This window comes from Pteropus vampyrus, unplaced genomic scaffold, assembly GCF_000151845.1.
Source record: "Pteropus vampyrus isolate Shadow unplaced genomic scaffold, Pvam_2.0 Scaffold11, whole genome shotgun sequence".
In the NCBI taxonomy this organism is placed as follows: Eukaryota; Metazoa; Chordata; class Mammalia; order Chiroptera; family Pteropodidae; genus Pteropus; species Pteropus vampyrus.
This window is the reverse complement of record NW_011888792.1, coordinates 13919260-13937134: the sequence shown is the minus strand read 5'-3', so window position 1 is coordinate 13937134 and position 17875 is coordinate 13919260. Positions and strand designations below refer to the sequence as shown.

Here is a 17875-nt window from a genome sequence, read left to right as displayed (position 1 = left end):
TCGTGTTTTATATCATTTTCCTAATTACTAGGGAGACTTTCATTTTGTCTGTTTATTGGCCAATCAAGTTATCCCCTAATTTTTCTATTGGGTTGTCTTTCTTACTTTTTAAAATTCTTCACAAATTCTGCACACAAATCCTTTGTTGTGTCTGTTGCAAATATTTCCTTCTAGTCTATGGCATGTCTTTTCTTTTTTAAAAAAATATCAAGGAACACATAATATTCTTGCTTTTTAAGAATTAGGAATAAAGACATACTGAGAGTGGTTATATCACAGATTGAAATAAGTTCAAGTCCATGGGACTCAGATTTTGAGGACTGAAAAGTCTTTGTGACTCAAGAGGCTGCATACTGGCACCTGTCTCAGCACAATTAGTAAATGTTTGCTGAATCAATGTAATAGTATAGCTACCATAGGATAAAACATTTTTATCCCCAACACTGATTTTAGTTGCTGATTTTAATACTGACATCATCCCATTTCTCTCTAAGCAACAAAACACTAGGTATCCTTTTGTGCATCATGACCTTATTTTGCTCTCCTACCCATTAAGAATGAATCTTTACAGATACCAAGATCACATACCAAAACTTCAGGTCCAGTATATGTTGTGTTATCTTCTTCAGTTTCTTCAGGTTCCCCTAAAGTGTCTATTAAGTCATCCAAAGCAGCATCCATGCTTGACTGGAAAAAAAAAAAAAAGAGAGAGAGCAGATATTTAAATGCTATTTGTTATATATATTTCACTTTTGACTTTTTTTTTTAAAACTAAAAACACCATTCTATGTGGAAAAAATACCAAAACACCAAAAGTTCTTTAACTATCAAAACAGTTAAAATCTGGTCCCTAATAGTCCTTACTATTTAACATCTCAGAGTATAGATTATAGGGTAGAAAGATAAAAAGCCACATTCAAGTAGGAATCATAATTTTAATAAATCTAAAGGCATTAACTACATGAGCAAATGTATGGTTCATTAAAGCTGCCAGACCAATTTACTGACAGTTAAAAAAAACGAACAAAATACAAAGAATTATGACCATGTTGCTACATGCAATAGGAGAAATGCTTGATATTTATTGCTGATCAGTAGTTTTCCAGAGTTAAGTATGCAAAGAACCACAACAAAATCTCACTATAGTACCTCTTCCAAATAAAATCTATGTCAAAAAGTGGATTGCCCTGTGTTTTTTCATTCATTTGTGGGTTTTGTTTTTGTTGTTGTTCATTTGCTTCCCCAAAGATGTTCACAAATTACTTGAAAGGGATGTTAAACTTATAAGAAGTGACAGTTTACTCTGTCAATATGTGTTTGAAACAATATAATGAATGAAAGAATGCCACCATCCTATTTTTCAGGTTAAGAACAATTCATTGTGAAGAAAAACCTGTATTTAAGTAGTAAAGGGAAAGATCCTTTACTATTTAACTCAGAGTAAAAGTGACAAGTTTTTGTTCTATTTAACTGGGTTAAATAGATCTTTTACTATTTAATTCAGATTAAAAGTGGTTGTTTTTGTTTGTTTGTTTGTTTGTTTTGCAACTATTATATTCCCACTACAACATTAGGAACTTACTTGATCATGTAACAGAATTTGGGGCCTGTTAGCATTAGACTAATTTGACTGGAAATTTCAGAATGAAGAAGTACCTGACATTCTTTGGTAATACTGTTGGTTAAAGAAAGTGTCTTTTTGTAGGAAAGAAAGTGAAATGTAAACCCCTTGGAATGTAACTGGAGTTTTGAGAACAGAGGGTTATAATATAAAATGTTATAAACATATATGATAAAATCATACTTTCGACCTACTCATATTAGCTTGAAACAATTCATTAAAAAGATCCATTAAGTTACTCCCTTGTACTGTTTGCCCTCAAGAAATCAAGAAATAGAGACTGAATAAATATCTTATGCAGAAATGCACTACTATCTTCATACCTCTCCAGATGGTTTACCCGGTTTGGATTCAACTGGTACAGCCGAGGTTAATGATTTATTTTCTTTTTTCTGGTGGGGATTTAGAAAGAAAAAAAAACAAAACTTCTTCACATACATTTTAAAATTCAATAATAATACATATTTAAAAATGAATTCATTTTAACAGTAAAAGCCTTGATCATATACTGAACATCTGCTCTGTGCCAGACACTGTGTTGTATGTGTTACATCCTTCTTTAGAATAGCATAAATAATATTAATGTATATTTGTAATGTGAAAAGCAAGGCTCAGAGAGCTTAAGTAACCTTTCTCAGGTCACACAGTGAAAAACAGAATCAAGATTTGAATCTAAAACTGCCGTCTCTTTCTTTACTACTCTTGGTTGCCTCTCCCAAGGCCCAACGCCAAGATCTGCAAGACCCGTAAATTCCTTCAATATGTGGCCACTTCTAGCTGTTGCTATTTTAGTCTTTGCTCCCACACATCAAGATCTCCATACCCCTTTCTTTGGCATCTCATCACCTACTCTTTCCTTTATTTTCCTAAAATAAATTTCCTTTCTACCATTGTACTTCAGTTGCTCTATCAAAGATTGCCAATAATTTCCCAGTCTGATTTCCATGCCTTAACCCAGACATAATCTTCTCTGAAGTCTGACCCTGGTGAGGATCCCTCTGACTCATCTCTTACAGCAGCCAGGACCAAGCACCATCCCGGTTCTACTAGGCATTTGTGTGCCCTTCGTTCTCTGCCACTTCTGGCATCTCCTCTGTTTTGCCCCCAACTGCATACACTCTAAACATTTCTGTGCTGTGCTGGTGGCCCTGTTCAAAATCATCCTCTAGAACGAGGAACCAAATGTTTTCAGGGCCTGGCAGGAACTAAATGGGTGAAGTTGTTGGGGTTAAGATGAATTAAATATTTACTTTTAATCTGAGTTAAATAGTAAAAGGTCTTTCCTCAGATTGTTGTTTTTCTCTTTGAATGCAGGTTATTCTTCACAGTGAATCATTCTTAACTTCAAAAAATACAATGGCAGCATGTTTTCATTCATTATACTGATTTAAGCCCATATGGACAGAGTGAACGGTCCCATTTGCCAGTTCCCGAAATCTGGGCAGTAGAGAATGGAGGTGAAGAGAACACCAGCTGAAACATGCTGGCTGTACCTCAGTGTCCTCATTTGTGAGACGCCCCAATTTCACACAGTGACCGTACTTGCCTCAGAGATTGTGAGGGTAAGATAAATTAATCTTTTGAAGTGTGAAAGCCAGTGTTTGGCCCATACCAAGTCCCTTGTAGGTACCTATTATATAAGAAAGTGCTTAATAAATTGACTGCTGAGACTGTTATGTTAAAAATACTGTGGGGGTTACCAAGGTGTGAGCCTGAGTCTGGGCACCTGAATCCACATCCATGACTCAGCCAGGACCTTATGCAGACATTCATTCATGTCCTTTAGCCCCTCCCCTCCCCCATTCTCTCTCTCCCCATTCTCCTGTACTCCAAGACAATATGCTAATTGCCTTGCTACACTTCTTGGGGCAGCTCAAGACACTTAAATTCAGCGTGTCCAAAATCAGACACTTTTCCTCCTCAATCAATTCCTCTTGTGACTTCTGTCCACCTGTCAGTGGTAATTAGGGACCAGGCTCACAATTTAAGGAGGCGCTCACTCTCAGGTGCCAGCCCTGCACTGGCACAGGCCCTCACCCTAGGGTTACCAACCTAGTTCATTCACACTCTGAAGCCCAAGGATATGATATTTTACTTCATCTTTGCCCACTGCAGCCAGTCATTCTCTAAAACCTGAAGATTTTACCTCCGCAATGTCTCCATCACTCCCCACTGTCTTATTCTATCTCAGCTCCAATTTAGATTAAATTAGGACTCAGGAGGACTACTGAAACAGCCCCTGATCAGCCGTCCACCTTCCTATCTCTATTCCATTTCATCCCACCCACTGCAGTCACTTAATCCTTCTGCAGCTTGGTTTTAATGCATCATTCCATCTGTTCTCTAATCTTCAGTGTTTATCCTCTGCCTGTTGAATCACCTCAGCAGTCTCCACAGCAACGTGTCAACCCGTCTTTCTGGTCTTACAGTCCCACCACTCACCTCCCTGTGCTTCACCCAACATTGGAATGCATTTGTACCCAGAACACATCTTATATACTTTTCCACCTCGATGAGTCTGTAAGCCTGCAACCCGAGCTATCCTTCCACGCCTCACTCAGATGGGATCTATTCAACATCCTTATGGATTTCCCCAATCAGAGAGAATGCCTCCATTCCTCACTAAACAGCTCCTTGTCTTAACCCGCCTTGAGCTGCAGCCCCAGGTATACTGCCTTCTTCCCACCGCTAGATGGGCCAGCCTGCAGCTCGGGTGTCCTGCAGAATTAGACACAGTGCTTTAAGCATGGTAGGTACTTTTTTTAAAAAAAATGCAGATTTGATCAATCTCATTTTATGGGAGATGAATCAGAGGCAAAGAAAAGTGAAATGATTTACCACAAATTCCAGCACAAGTCAACTCACAGCTGTATTCCATATGAGCCTCTCAATTTTATTATTTATCTTTTACTGATAACCCTGGCTAATTTATAACTAGCATAAATTTTCAAATTTTGATTACATTTTAAAGCCTATTCTAAGAGATCTAATCCTCTTAAATCCATCTATTTTTCAAACCATTTCATCAACACAACAGAGTAATGGGTACCTCTGGATGGGTTGGGGGTAGTCTCAAGTGGTCTGTTGTAGGAAAATAATTTTTCAATTTAAGTTGAATATTTTCATTTACAAATTTATATAAAGTTCACCATAATGCCATCTGCATTAATTTGAACAAAAACAATGTGCGTTTTCTCCCAAAATCTGAGAAAAATAGATGCTTCAGGGAGATGTGACACAATTTATCCTATGACTTTACTTGCCATCTATCTGTAGGGGGATACCTCTCACACTGTGAGAAGCAAGAAAATAAAAGATATACTTCCTCTGTTTTCATTTCAATCTTCTCATTATTGCTTCAATTACTTACTCGTGGCTTCAGGAGAAACAAGTACTAGCATTTCTAGGGAGGCCTGGCCTCCAAACTGATGCCTCACTCTGCACTGCTATCTCTGGGTACAAAGCCGACTACTTCTCATCTTACATTTCCAGGCTATTATCTGACGTGGCTCATCAAAAAACCTAACGAAGACCAGCCCACAATTTACCAGGAGGGCACATACACTCTCTTCTGAGAGGCTTATGATATCTCCTTTGAAAACCTGCCATAACAACTGAGATAGACGTCACAGCTATTAGTGTGATTTACTAGTATCCCGATAGCTGGTGTCCAGGTAGAAAGCTGAAAGTCATGCTTATTCAAATGCTCACTGTTAAGGGTGGAAAATTTTCAAGTGAGCCAACTAGCTAAGTCAGCTACAGGGAAGAAATATCTTTAGATATCAGAAGTTGTCCTACTTGCTTGTGTGTGGTTTAGGAAGTGTATTGTATAAGATATGAAGATGGCCAATGTCTGCTTCTGTAATCCATTTACTTGTTAATTAAGGGTGTTCCGGGCAAAGATATGCTAACAGCCAACTTCTTACTTCTGTAATCTGCTTGCTTGTTCAGGAGACCTCCAGGATATGATCTTAAGCTTTATCAGCTGCCTCCTCTGAAAGCTCGGGGCTGATCTCTTCTAGCCCTTCGTGGTAGAGGCCCACTAATAAGGGCTCATAATTAATCTCAATTGGCTTCGTGGGTCTCAGAATCGTTCGTGCCATAACACTCACGGCAATCTATTTGCTTTATTTCAAACCAATACATCTAGAAGGCAGGATCTGAGTCAACTCACAAGTTAATTTCCTTGGTACTGATACCAAGCCTTATACATAGCAGGTGCTCAATGAGTATTAACTAAATACATGAATTTTAAAATCATTTTTGGTGTCCTGCTCATTCTATATCCTTTAGCTATGTGATCCTCTTCACAAAATTTCACATATGAACAGTGTTCAGTTTTACTAACTGATAGGTTATTTGAGTGTGGCAGCACTAAAACCCTAAATGGTAAATGAGAGTGAGACCTAAAGCCCTGGTAGGATGGGTCTTCACTGAGTATACATTTCTCATAAAAGAGACCTGATAAACACCGAGGCCCATGTACACTTTACATTGGCTCATGAGCTCACCTTGTCATCCTGTCTTCCAGATGCCGCAGTTACACCAGCAACAACACTCTTTCCATCAGCAGAAATTGCGTCCTGTGGTTTAGTCTAAGGGTGGGGATAAACGATCAACAGGACTGGTGAGTATCTTTGAATAACTATTTTTTGAGATCGTGCATTTCAAATGTCACTGCTGAGCCAGTTTATCCTCCTGGACATCTTGTAGAGGAATGGTTGCTAGATTCTACTGAACATGGCGCAACACTGGGTACCACATAAGGCTGGACTCGAGTTTAAAGAGTCCGTGCAGATAACACAAATAGTGAAGTGGACCAGGTAGGGACTATGGTAAAGTTGAGCACATTTACCAGGTGTAAATCTCTAGTCAATTCTTGCCATGTGAACCCGCCGCTGCCAGATATTGATTTTTCAAGAGAAGCCAGAAATTTTGACTTTAGGTGAAAGATTCTCACTTTTTTGTTGACAGCTAATTAAAAATAATTTTAATACTGTAAGCCAAACAAAATAGATTTCAACAAAACACACATGGGATGCATTTAATTGGTGGGCCACAGGCTTATAATCTCTGATATAAAGTACATTGTTAAGCTGGCCTAGTTCTTGTCTTCCAAGAACTCTCAACAGGAAAGGTCCCCTCATAGATATTTATTCTTCTAGGAGCTGGCCCCCCAGTAGCTCTAGAAATATGAAATCTATTTCTGATTTTTGGCTCTATAAGTTCATCTCTTCTAGAACAAGACTCTAAAAACTCTAAAACTTCCACGTAAACAGCAAATCACGCAGAGCATCTATGTTCCCATAGCCCACAAGGAGAGGGGTCCAGGAGGTGGCCTCAATCTGAAGCTCCCTGTCTGCGAGACACCAGAGCCTGCTACCTTGCAGTCACAACTGGGTACTGCTGTACATCCCCTGGACCCATCTGATGCTCTTCTCAGGACTTGCATAGGCCCACATTTCCACAAGACTATTTGCAAAACCAGTAAAAAGATAGCACCAAATTATGACAATATAAGATATATTCAGCAGAGCTCTTCAGATTCTCCTCCATGTGTCGATGTAGATAGAGGACCTGTCTCTTACTACCTAGTTGATATTAGTGTTTTCCTAGCTATCTGTATGATTTACCTACCTTTGGTTTTGTTGATTTCTCTGATGTTGGCTGCTCACTTGATCCGGAAACTGCTTTTTCACTATGGGCATGCTTGCTACCTGTATCTGAAGCATGTTTGGATAGGCTTTTTGGCTGAAAATACACACATACACCACTTTGTTAACAAACAAGATGGCAAATAGATACTTTTCTCAATGGAACAGAAAGTGTTCACACAGTTGTGTTTTATGTAGTTATGAACTGTGCGAATTTAAATTGATGTGATATAGATGTGATAAACCTTCACTTTAGGTTCAAAATTTGATAAAACGCAAATCCTTCTCCACAAATACAGCGAGAATCATGAATAAATGGCAAATCCTGCTATTGCCACATGGTGGTGCCGTTTTAGCCAAAAACAAATATCACCCATCCTAGCAGGATTTAAGTCTTGAATGTTTAAGAGTTTAATATTTAATCCATGAGTGTGCAGTGCACACACACTCCTGCCCACCCAAGCCAAAAGGCTTCACCTTATGATATCAAGTCTTAATAATGATCATTTACCTCTCTGTGTTCCTTTGGCTTTACTTCTTGAGTTTTTTCCTCATGAACCACAGATGGCTGTCAATTTCAAAAAAAAATAAATAAAAAAATAAAAATAAAAATAAAAAAAATCTCAATTACACTGGATTTCATTGTTTTCATATTGCCAAATAGGCTCAAGAACAAAATTTCCAATTAGACCATTCTGCCTCTCTTGGGAAAGGCCCAGTTAGAGAAATATACGTGCTGTCTGGTCAGGGGCAATCCTATCAAAAGTCTGAAAAATGATAATCATCAGAATAATGACAAATTTAGTATTTCACCTAGAATCGTTTTTCAAATAGGTACTCATCTCTAAGTTATTGGCTTTTTTTTCACAATTCATGTGAAGCTTTTGGTAACTACAGGTCCTTCCACAGAGATGTCAAATGATCACTGTGACCACTGAGTTTGTTGATAGGGTGTCCAACTCTAAAAATTAATTTTTAAATTTCCTCTCATAGGAGATAAAGAAAACTGCATTTTCTTCAACTAAAAAGTTTATATAGTCATTTCTGTGTTGCAAGTGGAGAAAAAACCAGAAACACAATTCTCTGGAGATAGGGTAGATAGCCAAAAGCATTTAAATATAAAATAGAAGACTTTCCTCCACCTGTCTGGACTATGGAATTATCATCCTCAGAGGCCACCAAGATGCCTTACAGAAAATCAGATAAGCCTCACCTTTCACACAGATGGCCTTGCCCTTGCCTCCACTTAAAGTATTTCAGCCCACAGCATCTCTGTGCTTTCCCACAGGGAACCTTAGGTTTCATCTAAGTATTTATTTTCTTGAGTGTGCTTGAAAGAAATGAAGAGCAGCATTCTATTGAAAAGAAGCGTTTGCCATGCCTGCAGACACCCTGAGGTCCATCTCCAAGTGGAGACAGGTCAGCTTTCAGCGTAGACAGCCTTGAGTCAAGAAAGCCAGGGAAGGTGTTCCCAAGGGAGAGTCTCGGAGCTGTCTCTTCAATGGCTAGTTCTACCAACCAAGATAAGACTGTCAAGATTAAGCCAGTCACCCTCTTAGGAAGGATTTTTATCTTTAAGTTATCTAGGTGCTAGGTTCAACAGACAGTTATTCTTGATATCTCATTATTAAAGTAACTGGATACTCATTACCCTTTGCCCTCTCTCCTTTATTCCTGCCGCTTAGTTTTTTAAACAATTACTTCACTTATAAAAAATATAGATTTGAACAAATTCCTTTTGAAATGTATTGCTTTTATTTATAAAATAAACATTAATTTTATATATAATTTTAATGTTATAATTATTTTATACTCTATAAAATCATGTGCAAAAGAATAATCCAAAATTCAATAAATTAGCTGACAAAAATCCTTTTACCATTCAGTACAACCAATGGAGAAACTTGGTTATTCATTACTATTGTCCTAATCCTCTCCAATATTTGTTATTACTTGTTCTGTTGATTATAGCTACTCTAACAAGTGTGAGGTGGTATCTCATTGTGGTTATATTCATTACTATTGTAAAGAATCCAAATAACTCACCAGTTGACTTAAATCACTTACCTTAGTTAACTGTGACTTCTTTTCAGGTTCTATTTTTACAGCCTAAATGCAGAAAAAGAAAGAAAAAGGATGGAAGGAAGGAAATAAGGGAGGAAAAATGGACATCATTTACAAAGTTTATCAGATTTTCTCCAACTAAGGAAGCTAAAAAGATGATTCTGATGTATTTATAAATATAAACTTTATGAGTTAAAATTATTATACTTTGTTTGGAATTATAACTCTTAGATAAACACTTAAGCACACTAATATTCTGTTTTTACTATTTAGGTGCCAGTTTACATCTCACTTTTCCTATGAGTATCAAAGATACATAAAGATTTATTGCTATGAACATTGTAGCTAATACATAAGCAAAAGAAAATAAAAACCCTCATCCTTCAAAGCCACTAACATAATAGATCTCTGTATGAGATCTTTCCTATGATGAGTGAAATACTCATCATAGGTTTTGGCTGATGCTGTGAAGCAATGGGATAGTGAAAAAACTGAGGGCACAGAAAGCAGTGAAATTTATTTTTAGTGCCAGAACATGAGCAATGGGTGACAGCCTACTAGAAAGTCTGTGATGGGTCAGAGAGTCACAGAAGATTGTGAACTGCAATCAGCACGTACTGGAAAGCCAAAGTGAACATTAGCAAGCAGAAATGTGCCCCGGTACAATGAACCACATCACCTGTTTTCTGTGCCTTTTCTTATTAGGAGGATGAGGTCCTTCCATCTGATTGCTGATTGGAATGGCCTAATATAAGAGCACAACCCCAAGTATGGTCTTATTTTACCTGACAGTCAAACAAGTACCACATATACACAGAGCTAAAATGTTTATATCAAGACCCATTACACTCATTTATTGCATCTACTCTATGCAGATATATATAACTCCAAGAAGTTGAAGGAGCTTAAATTCTCAAGTCTCAAGCAAACATTTCAGTTTGGATTTACTTTTCCTGGTATAGAAAAATCTGTAAGATTTTCATTAATAAAATTAGTTTCGGATCTCTTTCCTTTCCTTCCCTTCTCTGCGTAAAGGCTGCTTGAGCAATATTTTTCCATCTATATCTCTAATGCTTGGTTATGATCAAAGGAAAAGTTTTCTAAAATTCTGACAATCTAATTGTACAACAATTTTGTAAAAAGTGCATGTGTTTTTATTGTACAATAAAAATCTAGAGATCTAAAGTTCTAGGAATGCTCTGGAAGAATTGGTTCGGATTTAGGATCTTTAGTGAAGTATTCAACAGAGTTTTACCCAACCAAAGGTTACTTGTGGCAAAAAAAGACAATTCCTTAAGTATATTATGCATTCTTGGCATAGGAAAGATAAGAAAACAAAAATAAAATCTGATTATTTTATGGATTTTTTCAAAGTAAGAAATTAAAAATTAGGCCTAATGCTCCCTATAATTTCTTTCCCTTTTATTTGTTTGGTGGTATTAGCACAAACTTCTATTTTTTAAATTCTATTATCTGAAGAGGTTAATGCCAAATATCTTCTTAATTTACCACATCTTGTGCTTCTGTAATGAAGATAGATACCTTCTTCACATAATAGGTTCTTGTTATGCTGACACACTTATGGTTTTGGGAAAGAAACAAAGTTCATGATCAAAGAAATGTTTGGTTTTTTTAAATTTTTTAAAATTTTGGATCTTTTCAAACTGGATCTTTGTTAATGAGTTTCCAAATGTGCTACTATGCTTTCTTGAATTTATGCAAATGTAATTCATTAAATTGACAAGAAAAATAAGTGAGCTGGTATTGTAATGGTGTGAATCTATTAATAGCTTCTAATTTGTAATTGGGCAATCAATACAATTAAAAATGTACACTCACAGATGCAAGGTTAAATCACTTCTAATCAATTAGAATTGGTAGTCACACTGCTGTATGTGAGATCTAAGTTCTCCTTCTCACACAGCAGTGTGTGTGTGAGAGAGAAGTTAGGTCCAGACACATCACCACCCTTCAGAGCTAGACTGAATTTCATTTGAAAGGTGTAGAGCATGACAAAGATTTGGCATAGATATTATCTTGAATTAACATCTTTTCTCTAAAAGCTCAAAATATTAGGAGAAATATGCTCATCAAGTTCACAAAAATCTCTAAGAGGTTAGTAAAAATGTTATGAGCCAAACATCAGAAGCACATGGAGATAATAATGAGTACAGTGTGACTGAAGTCCACCAAGGAGAGAGAATTGAGGCCAAAAGTGGTCCAGAGTCAGCCACTGGTGACACGTCATCATGTGCATCTTATTTTTGTCTCTACCTCTCTTCGCTCTCCTTCTACTTTCTTCTTGCTCCTCCATCCCTCAAGTTCTATAGGACTGCCAGAAATTCTCATGATTAATGCTTAGCTATGGCTGAAGAGTTTGTTGACACTTGCCCCGGGAAACAGAGCACACCTGAAATAACCATTGATCCTTGAGCTGAGAGTCAGGGAGGATGAATTAGAATCAAACAAGGGGTCGAATGTGAACCAAAATAATAAAAAGGAAATCCTGTATTTTTGGTTCTCCTTTTATCTACTTTTTTTAGTTTTTATCAACTCTAAGGTCAATGAGAATTGGTTTTTGGTAGACACTTCTACAGTTTTAAGATTATTTTAAGATCGAAATAAGATTTATTTTTAATTTTTAAGATTAAGCTTGGTATAAATAAGTAGTGGCAGCTAATAGATTAATTATGGATCAAATAATGTATATTTTGAAAAAATTAAGAAATTAATGTAAATGTAAAATCTAAATAACAATTTTAGATTAAAATACATTTAAAAATTAAAATGAATGCTAGATGACATTTATAAGAGCTTAGATTCAAACAGTGTGTTTCAAGATATTTGCAATGTCCTTTAAAGACAGTTCAAGATGAGGCCATAGGATTCCTCAATAGTACTAAATTACGGTCCCAGTACTAAATTATGGCATAAGATCTCACTGGGATAGCAAAATAATATAGAAGACAGAATACAAAACTGTGTTGGTGATTTTAAACAAGGGCAACTTAGTAATAAGGAGGTAGGGTAGCTCTTCAAGATACTCAGAAATATCGGCTCATAAGAATTAGTTGAGAACATCTGGAAAATGCTACCTCTTTAGTTCTCTAGCCAAGAATATTCCCAAGAAACAGAGCTTGAGACATGGTAACTGAGGGAGAGGGTTTAAGACAGCGTCAGCCTACTCTTCAGAATTAGGCTTACTCTATGTGGCAATCTTATTGGAGAACATTCTCTTATTTTTTCTTCTGAAATTCAAATAAATAATTATTAGAATAAATTCCAAATGCAGCTCAACAAAGGTTTATCAATAAGACAGTACCCCATATGACTCAAATTTTAGAAAGAAACTTCAGAAAGCATTGGAAACAGCCAGTCTGTTTCACTTCTTTCTATGTTCATTTAGTGTAACTTTTCTCATTCTTATATTTAGTTTTAAATGACTGGAATAATAAAACAATTTTAGTAAAAAGTTAAGGAATTTATATGCTTATTTAAAGCCAGAGAAATGCACTTCGATTATCTTACGAATAAAAAATCAGGTCTAGGACCAAAATAGCTCTGGGTGACCACACTTTCCTAGATAGTCTAAAATGATAGAAGTATATAGATGATGTTGGAAGTGAATATTGAAAGGAAAGCTGAGTTTCCGAAGATCCCTATAAATTAGGAAGAAAATGTTTATTTCTATAACCTAAGCCTCCTAGGACATACAAATCATCTGTCAACTATTAGTCTACTTAATCAACTATTGTTTTACTTAATCATCTTAAAGGCATTCACATTCACCGAAGCTGACCTTGGAAGACTCTCCATACCTTGGTTTCTGTGGGATTCATACTGGAAGACTTGCTGGTTGAAGCAGAGGAAGTGGACACCTAGGAAAGAAAGAAAGAGTCTGATTCTAGTTAACCTGCAACCTACTTCATCCTTCGGCTGCTCTTAACCATACTTGCTCTTACCTGTTTATCTTGGTTTTACCTTGTCTAGAGTATAACTCCCACAAAAGTCCAGTAGGCTGTTTTGCCCAGTGGGTAAAAGCCTTTATAACCAGATAAAATGGGTTCAAATTTGGGATGTGTTACTTACTAAATAATCTTCGGCAAGTTACGCAAATTTTCTGATTTTCTGTTTCCCCTTTCTCAATTTTTCTTCATTGGGTAACAACCACCTTGTAAGTTCATTACCACCCTGTATATAAGTGCTCAGTAAATATTATTATAATTATTGTTTGTGTTATTTTTGAAAAGAACATGGACTTTATATTTGATAGAAAATTGTTCAAATGCCAACTCTGCCAATTACTAGCTCTGTGACTTTGAGTCTCAGTTTCCTAAGTACATAAAATGGGGCCTATAACATATATTTTACGGGGTTGAGAGTATTTGAAATAATATGTGTAAAATGTATGGCACATTGTAGGTGCTCATTAAATTACTAATGCCTTATTCCTAAGATATTTTACAAAATAGAAGGAACAAAACATAACTCTGGGAAACAGATGCAGCTCGATTAGAATCATCCTGTCAGTGTCACTATAAGGAAGAGACATGGGAGATGGGTTGAATACCTGTCTCATCTAGGCTCCTCCCTAGTGGGCAAAGGAGATGAATCATAACTAAAGTATTCAAGAAACACCTTTCCTAGGGATGCAAGGGGGTAGTGGAATCAGCCCCTTCAATCTACCACCCAAACAGTGTGAGATGTGCACATGATACTTGCATGGGTTTGAATATTACTCTAGTACTTTACTTGCATTACACTGGTTAATATTAAATAGACGATTGCTATCTTTGTGAATTCCAACGCAGGCTCTTTAAATCTCCTTAACATTTGAGTCTGTTAGATTTTAGAGCCCAGGGATTCCATCTGGCACAAGATGCCTTCTTAAGCAAGCAGCTGTCAGTAAACAGCTGCTGCCCTGCCAGCAATACCCGGAAGCCCGCCTCTGATGCCCTGAGCCACTTCAGAGGCCAAGACCCAGGGCAGAACGAGCCCATCCCTGCTGGTCTCCCGCCTCTCCAATCACCACACACGTCCATTCCAGGTGACTGTGTGAACTCACTATAACCCACGGCCCATGAACAAAATCACCTTCCTCACAGACCCCACTCAATGTAGACTATGTTGGTGCTTACAGTTAAATTACCATGATTTACAAATAAAAGCCTAAAGTTTCAGAATACCGATTACGCAACATAATCATATGAACTTAGCTAATTCTGAGCACCCTTCGGCACCAGCTAAGCGTTCCCCAACTCCAACACACCTGGTCCTGTAGCAGGGCATGAAGTGGTCTCTCTTATATTCTAGAACTGGAAGATGTACCAAGGTAGGTTCTCCCACCCCCCACCACTGAATTAATGAACAAATATATGAATATTCACTTTTTCTTTGAGAATTTTTTTAATTTGTGGAGATTAATGTACCCACATGTATATAATTCTATCTTCCCACAATGAGAATTGGTTGTACAAATTTCCATTCAAACTCAAGAAGTTCTGCTTTGATACATCCCACTCCTTCAATGATTACTCTCAACCATATTAAACCACCAAAGACCAGACACTCCGTATGAAAGTGCTTTTTAAGCTGCAAATCTTTAAATGGACATTAATGTTCCAAACATCCAAATTTACTAAAATACCTCCCCCCAAATCACACAGCCGTAGGGTTTCCAACCTACCTTACTACTTCATTAGGCAACAGCTGGATGCGATCCTGTATTCCTAGAAAGGCTTTCAAAGGCCCACCAAGAACAGTAAGATCTACGAGGACTAGCTGTTAACAAGCATGGAGCAGGTTACCATGGGAATTTAGCTGAAGGCCTTGGCCCCACCTGTTCTCAGCATAGATTCCTCCATGGAAGTTTCACCCTGTCACTAAGTCACTAACATTTTGAAATTGAAATAAAAGCTATTCATGGGGTCTGGGTATAAGGGAAATAATCCTACCCCATTGTGAACCCATTCAACTCCAGACAACTATATTTTGTTTTCTTCTATTTTTAAAGACGAGGACCTGTTTTGTTATCTTTAGTGAGATACTGAATATACGTTCATTTTAAATGTTCTAAACTTTTTAAATTTCTAATTATAGGTGTGAATAACATGATTGAAAAAATTTGAAGTTAATTCAAATGTAGTTTGTTAATTCAAATGTAGTTTGTATTATGTTAGATGATGGGAATACAGTGGTGAAACAGACACGTCCCTATCCTTGCAAAAGTTATAGCCTCATAAGAGAGAACTTGAATAATCACTTCAATGATTACTTGCGGTAAGAGCTATAAAGGGGCCCACAAGAACAGACTAGACAATCAGAGTTACTTCAGGAGACAGTCGGGACAGGTGATGCTGAGGAAGGGACAGTTAACGTGACAACTGAAAGATAAGGAAGCATCACCCAGGCAAAAGGCCAGGAAGGGCCCTCTGAGACATGTGTGCTGAGGCTGGGACCTAGGCTGTCTGACTTCTAAACCAGTGATTCTGCAGCAGGACCTACCACTTGGCCAGTCCTGCTAACGTCAAGAGGTATCCAACCGTAAAACACAACCATCAGTACTCATATATACAAAAATATCTCTACTGGGATTAGTGCTCTAAGTCAGCCTGAATTTGCAGGTATAACAATACTTTCATTTCCAAATGACCCATGCAAGTCTCTTAACATCCAGAGTATCGTTAGTTTACATTACAATTTAAGTGCTCTGAAAGAGGTATGAAGAGAATTCTACGTGACAAAACAAATGTTTGAGTTCCAAGTCAGTTTCAGGCCCACATCCAATGATCTTGCTGTAATTGTCGAGCTGCATTAAAAATAAACTAACATTGATAAAAGAGTAATTTCAGCCTAGAAGAAATTAATATTTAATCCTGTACTTATCCAATACAGCATCTTATATCCTGGCATTATTCAGCAAAATCTCTTTAAATGTGTTTACTTGCTAAGTAAGAATTCGGGAAGTTTATTGCAGTAAATGATTAGCGACATGACAGAAAGATGATATGCTTTTAAGACCCCTGGAAAATGGACACTGCTTTCCTTTTTCACATCTATTGTGCAGTTGTCTCCCAGACTACAGCCTTTTAGCTCTCTTACCCATTCTGGCCGGATTAATCCTCTCTCATGTCACTCCACACACGTCTCCCTCTAAAGTAGAACCAGCAATGATGACTCTTGTTGCCCGCTATATCACACAGAAATCTATTCCCTTGCTTTTAAAGACACCCAGGCTTCAATCCCACGTCATCTCCCAATTTAGAACAGCTGCTCTGGGAAGCCAGCCCATCCCTGTCTCAGAGTTCACCTCACTTACCTCTCCCTTTATATTGTTTTCACACAAGTGCCACTGGTTAGGATGCTTCTCTCCAAATATCCAAATTCTACATGCCTTTCCTTTCAGGTGTATCTTACTAGCTCCCAGTCCTGGCATGGTAACTTCTGAACCACTACGATCAGAACTTAATGGGCATCCTCCTTCCCCTATCACGCACTCACTGATTCAGAGCACCACATACAGGCAGATAATCCCACAACTGTGTCATGAATTGTCTCCTCCACCAGATGGCGTCCCTTAAAAGAACTGTCTGTTGGGTGCACCAATGTGCTGACCTCCAATCTTACTCACGGCAGGTCTCTATTCAGGGTTTTTTTCTTGTTTATACGGGGAACCTAGTGAGGCTGCACGAGAAGAGATAGAAGACCTAGTACCAACCTCAACCATGGGATGCTGGAGGTGAGTGGAGAGTTGTGAGCTAGCCCACAGGTCCTGATGAATGGCCAAGGTAGGAGAGTTCAAGGCTCCCTTAGAAAAGATGGAGTCCTAGAGGGCTTACTCGTCCGTTCTGCTGCCATTAAATCTAGCTGACGAAAAAGTCAATCCCTCAGCTCCTTACTTGTCTGTCTTCCAGGCGATAGAGTCCTTTCACTTGCTTAGGTTCCCAGAGATTCAGCTTCTTTCTGGGCACTTCTGGTTGGTTTATAGTAATCCACACTCCATCCTCTCTCCTTCAGTCACACAAGCCTCACTTGTCACTGCCTGGCTTGGTTCAGAATGTGCACACAGAGAGTGGGCCAGCAGGTGAGATGACTCAGAACTGTTTCACCTTAGCCCAGACCTTGCTTCCTTTTCCCTCCCCTAACCGGCAGCATTCCTATGTCCTCCCACCTGCAGCACTAATCACCCTTTACACACCCGACCTGCCTGTGTTTGCTGAGGGTTACTAGGAACGCCAGCTGCATGTGTGTACTTTTCTCTCTGATAACCCATCAGTAGTTTCATTCTAGATCACAGACCATCCTCTCTCCGGTGGCAGCTTGACACTAGAAGCTATAGGCTCTCTCTCTAGCCCTCTGACCTGTCTCCTAGAAGCCTCTTCCACCTGCTCCATTCTTCTCTGTGTTAATATTCAGTCACAAGCCCTCTCTTTCTATTTTTGCTACCTCAGAAAGTTGATTTCTCCCCATGACTCTAACTATGATTTATTATGTGAACAACTCTACGTACCTTATCAGCAACCCTACTTTATCACCA

The 17875-nt window shown here is 38.0% G+C and overlaps 1 protein-coding gene across 1 annotated transcript in view; it reads right to left on the bottom strand.

Moving 5' to 3' along the window:
• The window catches only part of CAST (calpastatin), a 110977-nt gene that overhangs the window by 42643 nt on the left and 50459 nt on the right, over nt 1-17875 (bottom strand). The window contains exons 4-11 of the mRNA XM_023522750.1: nt 13158-13217; nt 10019-10084; nt 9343-9384; nt 7787-7843; nt 7259-7372; nt 6133-6216; nt 1945-2013; nt 589-687 (exon numbers count right to left, since the gene is read on the bottom strand). Coding sequence (XP_023378518.1) covers nt 589-687; nt 1945-2013; nt 6133-6216; nt 7259-7372; nt 7787-7843; nt 9343-9384; nt 10019-10084; nt 13158-13217 — 591 coding nt within the window. The remainder of the gene's footprint in view (nt 1-588; nt 688-1944; nt 2014-6132; nt 6217-7258; nt 7373-7786; nt 7844-9342; nt 9385-10018; nt 10085-13157; nt 13218-17875) is intronic.